Here is a 7,500-nt window from a genome sequence, read left to right on the forward strand (position 1 = left end):
CTCTTTGTCCTCTCTCTCTCTCTCTCTCTCTCTCTCTCTCTCTCTCTCTCTCTCTCTCTCTCTCTCTCTCTCTCTCTCTCTCTCTCTCCGTCTCTCTCTCTCTCTCTCTCTCTTTCTCTATTTCTCTCTCTGTCGCTCTGTGTGTCTCTCTCTCCTGCTCTCTCTCTCTCTCTCTCTCTCTCTCTCTCTCTCTCTCTCTCTCTCTCTCTCTCTCTCTCTCTCTCTCTCTCTCTCTCTCTCTCTCTCTCTTCTCTTAGCCAGAGATAATTTGTTCACAAGTAGGATTTACAGATAAGAACAATACTGTTTTTTTTTTGCTCTGTTGTTCAAGTCGTTATCGGAGAGAGGGCAGATAGGTCATGAGTCCATTTGTAGACTTGGAGAAATACTATTAATTTAAATTCACTACAACTCACCACTACAAAATATGATTTTTGTTGCTGATTTTTTCAGCTCTTGAAAAGCTAGCAATTTACGCACAAGTGATATTATGCAAACATATGCTATGTGAGTGGAATTACAAATGTGAATTACAAGTGAGTGGAATCACAAGTGAAAAACAAAACAATAAAGATAGGGGAAATGTGAAATGGTCTTTTCCGTCCAATAATTTTTTCACTCCAATGACTTTTTGTCTTTCTATCTGTCCAGGGGAGGTAGGCTCAGACTCGGCCCCCACCACTCCCCAAGCTCCAGCCTCCAGTGCCGGCATGGGGCCCTACCTGTCTGGACGCACCCATCACCACCACCACCACCACCACCCAGGTGCCACCCAGGTGACCACAGAGCAGAACGGTGCCGCCCACACCCACACCCACGCTCACGTCCATGGTCATGCCCCCACGGCTCCAGACAAGCAGCCCGTACCTCCAGGGACGCATCACCACGCAGCAGGGGTCTCCTCGGTGGCCACGCAGCCCCAGCTGCAGGGCTTCCTGTCGGGCATGAGCAGCCCCAGCATGGGGCCCCTGTTGGCCGCCACGGCGCCCAAGGCAGCCAGCAGCCTCCACAGCACCAGCACGGAGAGCTCGGCCATCACGGTAGGACATGACATGATGACACTTCATTGGCATGTATCAGGGCTTGACATTAACTTTTTCGCTTGCCGGCCACTGTGGCTAGTGGTTTTCCCAAGTCACTAGTCATCCAGCTATTCTAATAGCCACAAATCAGTTTTTTTTTGTTTTTTGTTTTGTTTTTTAAATCATGACGCTGTACATATCTAACCTCAGAAGATGAGGTGCTTAAAGCAAGAAGATGAGTACTTTTTCCCTTCTACACCCCCTATATCAACATCGGTGGTGACTCAGGTGGTAGAGAAGCCGTTCGGCAACCTGAAGGTTGCAGGTTCAAGCCCCACTCTGCCTGACCCCATCATGTCCTAGAGCAATATACTTAACCCCAAACTGCTCCTGGTGGCAGCGTGGTACCCTGCATGTCAGCCACTGCCACCGGTGTGTGAATGTGAGTGTGAATGGGTGAATATGAGGCATAGAATGTAAAGCTCACTGAGTGCTCGAATGCGAGCTGTAGAGCACCAGTCACATTCACTCAAGTTGCCATCACACCAATTTCATTCAGATACAAACCCTGAACCCCCAGCAGTGTTGTACCCGAACGCGTTCAATGAACGAAAGTTCTTTAACGAGTTCAAATTGAACTGAACATACCATATTTACTAGATGATGAATGAACTATGAACGCGTTCATTCTGGAGCCCATGAATGACACGTTCATTTGTTCAATTCCCTTCATTCCGTAGCTACCAGATTTCATTAATATTCCTGCAGAAACCGCGACTAAACACAATGTCAAAGAGTCTAGTATTATGTCTTCCATTCTCTCTGACAGCGTTTCAGACTGTCTTTTGTCTCGTGCAAAGAGGCGGGACCAAGAAAACAGCAGGCATAGCTCTACTTAAAATCAGAGCGGCCAGAAACCAGCCAGCAGTGAGTGAGTTTTCTGACTTCCCGGTGACTTTTTAGATTAACGCTTCTAGCGACCGTTTTCTGGGCGTTTGGAATAAGTGTGGAGTGCTCTCGCTTAAGTTAAAATGCGCAGCGCGCAGCACCAACAACAAGAGAAAGCTGTCTGCTGGCACGTTGCAGGATGGCACATTTTGCGCATGAGACAGAACAACAGTGCAGCTAACGTTACAGAATCCACGCACCCGTTTTAAGTCCAGTCCATACAGTAACCGAAAAGAAGTGAAATCGTTCAGCACACACAGTGTCTAAACAACAAACACTGTAAAGGACTACTATCTAGGCCTACTAATGATAAACCACTCTTAATGCAAAACTAAAATACAGTAGACTATCTAACAATCTCATTGTTAAGAAGACTAATTAAATATGAATTAGGCCTACATTTTTTTGAACATGGGGGGTGAGCTGTGAACTGAACTATGAACTAGTAGAAAATGAACTTTCCCAACAGTGCAGAAAACATGGTTAAGGACTATACTCTCTAATACTACTACTACTAATAAACCGCTGCTCTAATGCACAACTAAAATACAGTAATATCCAGCAATGTCATTGTTAACTAATTAACCCATTAAATAATGGCTGTGAGCAAATGTCTGTAGAGCATTTATATGGGCTTTGTCAATGAATTTTGATTTTTTTTTTTTTTTGGGGGGGGGGGGGGGAACTGAAATGAACTAGTTCATTTATTTTGTGAACTATGAACGAACTAGTTCATTTTGGAAAAAAATATTAACTATGAACGAACTAGTTCATTCTGAGAGCTGTGAACTTGAACTTGAACTAGTTCACGTAGAAAATGAACTTTCCCAACACTGACCACCAGTACATAATATTATGTCATTATATCCCCGAAATGCGGAGCGTCTGGGATGTAATGGTTTTGTGTGCACCGCCGTGTCTGTCGCAGCCGTCTTATGAATATGTTGAGGACACAGTTGACGGGCAATTTTCTCTCTCTAAGACCATAAAAAAGAATGGATTAAATTATGGAAGTAGTGAACTCAAAATTTACCAAATGGTCACCATCCACTGCACCATCACGTTACCACACATCACGTTACCACACATTTTTTGGTGTTGGTCATAAGACTTAGGACCAAACTATTAGTGATTTATGGAGAGGGTTTCAGTGTGAGACAAGGTTTTCTGGGACGCACACAAAATGGACAATTTAATGCATGATGGAAAGCACAATAGTCTTTTTAACAGTTTTGCCATATTGTCATAATTACTGTGAATCAACACTTGCAATTCTCTTGGACAAGACAACGTTTTTTACATACCAATATCAAGACTGAATTAGACATTTGGAGAACAGAATGGCATGAAAACGTGCCTGTTGTGTGTGTGCTGATGTTCAAAACATAATTGGTTGCAGTTACGGTAATAGTAAGTGGAATTGGCAAATAAAGCCAATGGACTTAAAAGTTTACTTGAATTATAGAATCATCCTTACATAAATAATAAGATATTTAGCAAAATACATAATAGTACAAAAAATAAACATGATGAATGTGAAAGACAAATTGATGTTATGAAAATTGAAATTATACGACTTTTTGGGCCTTTATTTGTGATAGGACAGTGGGGAGAGAGAGACGGGGAAGGGTCTGCAAAGGACCCGGGCTGGAATCGCACCTGGGTCACAGGTGTAGCAGTGCAGTGCCCTACCGTTTGAGCCATGGCAAGGCCGTGAAAGTCAAATTTTATTTGATTTTTCAATATCAATTCATTTCCAATTACCGGTATATCTCTTTTTGGTAACACTTTCTATGAAGCCCATATCTATAGTGCATTATGAGCGCATTTATAACAAATTATAATGCACATTATAATTACTTACAAAGCATTACGACTACACCGATGATGTTTCATGATGCTTTATGTTAACAGTTATGATTAACCATGAATCTAGCTTATAATACTTAATAAATCCAAGGGTATTATGAGTGCTCATGACAGGATATAAACTGCAGACTGCTTGATGGGGCTTACAGTAAATTATGATGCATTATAGATGTGCATTATACAGTGCATTATAGATGCATCCATATCAACTTCACTTTACTTAGAGCACACATTGTCGACTTATGATCTCACATGAAACATTATAGCATCGTATGAGCCCTTATGACAGTTTATCATCCAGGTCTGTGCATAAAGGGGTATAGGTACACTCTAAGAAAATTTCCCTGCAAAATAACGGCAGTTACTGGCAATTATATTTACCTGTAATTCTACTGTTATTTCACACCAAAAATTAAATACAGCTCATTGCTGTTTAATGTATCACAGTATATAACATTTTTTCAGCAGCAATTGAACTGTTAAATAACAGTACTCTACAGAAAAATAACAGTACATTTCAGTTAAAAAGTGGAATTGTACTGTGTGATGACAGGCAAATACTGGGTCATAGTTGTATTCATGAATATGGCCATGGCAACTTCCCACCCCACCCATCATTCTCCATAACTGTGGTACCCTGGCCATGTTACCACCCCACCCTCCCATCGTTCACCATGACTGGAGTGCCTTGAGCATGATACTATGTCGCAATGCTGTATTGAGAAAATGGTTTGCGGTGGTCCTTTGAAAGTGTGGGCATGAACAAAATGTCAGAGTACGCAGTGCTATGTTACAATGATAGTGTGCAAGGTGGGCTTTTTACTGTATCTCTTGATGAGCCAATGATGAATATAGCATTGGTCAGTCTTTAAAAAATTATTTTGCACCAAGTAGCACAGCAAACAAGCAGCACTACAAGCTAGCTCTCAAAGCAATGCCCAATTTGCAGCAGGCACATTATATGCCACAATGCCACAAATGATGCCACATACAGCAAGCTTTCACAAAGAGGAAAGTGTGCAAGCATGTAAGCAAGCTTGTAGGCAAGCTTGTAGGCAAACAAGTGCTATGCTGTGCCATGCAGGCCAGCCAGCAGGCAGGCAAGCAACTGAAGTGTTGATAGTCCAGATTTATATACAGGTGCAAGAGTACCATGTGACCAGAGTCATCAGGCCCTTGGCAGGTGACGCCCGTAATTGAATAATGGCATAACAGCCCTACTCAGGTGAGGCCAGGCAATGATTTGCAGGTTTAGATGGGACTGCTTGTTGCAAGAGTGTTATAAGTTCTTAAAATGTTTCAGCCATTCACACTTTCATCACTATCAAAATGCATGTGCTACTCACACTTTGCTGCATCAAGCACTTTTTAAGTATTGCAGTTTCCTTAGAAATTGTTTCATCATGCTTGATAGTATCAGATAATCTTTAACCAGTCAGAATGACTTCAGTTCTTCAGGTGGTATTGAAGTTTGATGGTGATCATGGACAAGTGGAGGATGAATGGGTTTCAATGGTGCTGCCTAAAATAACTTGTTATTTTCTAGAGATGCACCGGATCCGGTTCCGGTTCCGGATCCGGATCCGGATCCGTCAGGATAATAGAGTTTTTCACAGGGTCCGGGTCCGGCAGGATCTTAAGCAGTGGATCCGGTATCCGGCATGTTACCTAAAAATCAGGGTCTGGTGCATGTCTAGCCTAGGCTTTTCAGTCTTTCACAACCCCAATCACTGCATGGAGTGAAATCCCTTTGGAAGCGGCTATTGAAGGCAGTGTGGCAATAAGCCAATGAGTCTAAAAAAAGGGCCCACGTGTGCGAGTAGACTATATGTTTCAAACCTTTTGTAGGATCCGGTATCCGGTTCCGGATCCGGCAGGATCTTATTCAGTGGATCTGGTATCCGGCAGGATCCTAAAAATCAGGATCCGGTGCATCTCTAGTTTTTTCCACAACGGCGAATACTGCTATTGTGCAGTACTTACTGTTTATGCTCAATATGTGACTCAAAGTAATATTTTCACAGTAGTTGTCTGTTTTTTCGAAAAGCAGTAGAATGCTGTTGCAGAATTTCCGTAAATAAACAGCTATTTGTTACAGTGTACTCATAATGTACTATAAGCCCCATCAGGCAGCCTGTAGTTTATAGCCAGTCATGAGCACTCATGACACCCTTGGAATTATAAAGCATTATAAGCTAGATTCATAGTTATTCATAACTGTTATTCTAAAGCATCATGAAGCATTATGAGTGTAGTCATAATACGTTGTAAGTAATTATAATGTGCGTTATAATTTGTCATAAATGCGCTTATAATGTTGGCTTTAAGTAAAGTGTTACCCTCTTTTCTTGATTAGATACATTCACATACAAACAGGCCATTCAAGACCCCCAGATTCCTCAGGTTAAGTAGGGGCAGGATGGTGCTCCCAAGCATGGAGAAAATATAAGATGGAACAAGGATATAACAGTACCTTTCTTGCCAGTTGAGTGGGATCACCTCAATAAGCATTTGAATAAGCAACGTGGGGAGGTATGACACCAAGGTCATGATGAAGCTGTTGATGATGGTCTGCAGAGCCCTCTGCTTCTGTGGATGGACGTCACTCCTTCCAGTAGGATCTGGCTTCCTCAGAGTGCGGAGGACGGCAATGTCACAAAACGCGATGATGAAAACTGCCAAGAAGCATGGGAATTCCCTGGTAAATAGGTGTATCGAGTAGCCCAAAAAAATATTAAACAGTCCCAATATCAGAGTTGTAATGCAGACTATCACACACACAGCTGCTCTGTATCTGGAGCGGCTTATCCTCATGTAGATGATAGGGTGAACCACGGCTATGTAGCAGTCCACACAGCTACAGGCCATGAGGAAAGGTCGGCCATTAAAGTTGAACCCATCAAAGAAATAAAGAACATCGAAAAAATTCACATCTTTCCAGAATATGATATTAAGTGCGGCTGTAAGTTTGGAAATGTGGAACATCAGGTCCATGACGGTGAGGTTGAGCATGTAGGCGTTGGTGGATGAACCACTGCGTTGCCTTTGAACAAGCACCCACATAAGCCATACGCTGGCAAGACCACCGATGCAGACACAGGGGATAGCGAAGACAGCGTAAATCAGATGACCCACAAACAGCTTGACACAAAAGAGGTCAAGGACAGTTGTGTTCATGTTGTGTTCAGTTGTGTTCATGATGGTGGTGGCATTATGGTGGATGGCAGTGAGAGCCATGTCTTGTGAACTGTTCTGAAAAAAATACAGTCAAATTACATTTTGTTTGAAAAACTTTCTCACAAAATTAAAAATAATAATAATAATAATAACATGTGTATGCATACCAATATTTTGATCAATATTTATAAAGAAAGATATTGTGAAATACAATATATACTGTTCAATACAATTAAACAGCCTTGTTTTTATTTTCTTTAATCTTTCTCTACAATTCCAATTCCGCTTTTGTGAAACTTACTACATGTTATATTGTGGCCAAACACAACACCCATGTAGCCAATTATTAATGCCCATTCTAAAGTGCATTATGAGCGTATTTATAATGAATTATAATGTGCAATCATAATTAGTCACAATGCATTATGGCTACACTCATAATGTGATATCAACAGTTATAACTATACATCTAGTTTATTATGCG

General features: G+C 41.7%; 1 protein-coding gene across 1 annotated transcript in view; it reads left to right on the forward strand.

The window, feature by feature from the left end:
- The window catches only part of raver2 (ribonucleoprotein, PTB-binding 2), a 135,181-nt gene that overhangs the window by 106,489 nt on the left and 21,192 nt on the right, over nucleotides 1-7,500 (forward strand). The window contains exon 10 of the mRNA XM_063200276.1: nucleotides 652-1,040. Coding sequence (XP_063056346.1) covers nucleotides 652-1,040 — 389 coding nt within the window. The remainder of the gene's footprint in view (nucleotides 1-651; nucleotides 1,041-7,500) is intronic.

The sequence above is a fragment of the Engraulis encrasicolus genome, chromosome 6, assembly GCF_034702125.1.
Source record: "Engraulis encrasicolus isolate BLACKSEA-1 chromosome 6, IST_EnEncr_1.0, whole genome shotgun sequence".
In the NCBI taxonomy this organism is placed as follows: Eukaryota; Metazoa; Chordata; class Actinopteri; order Clupeiformes; family Engraulidae; genus Engraulis; species Engraulis encrasicolus.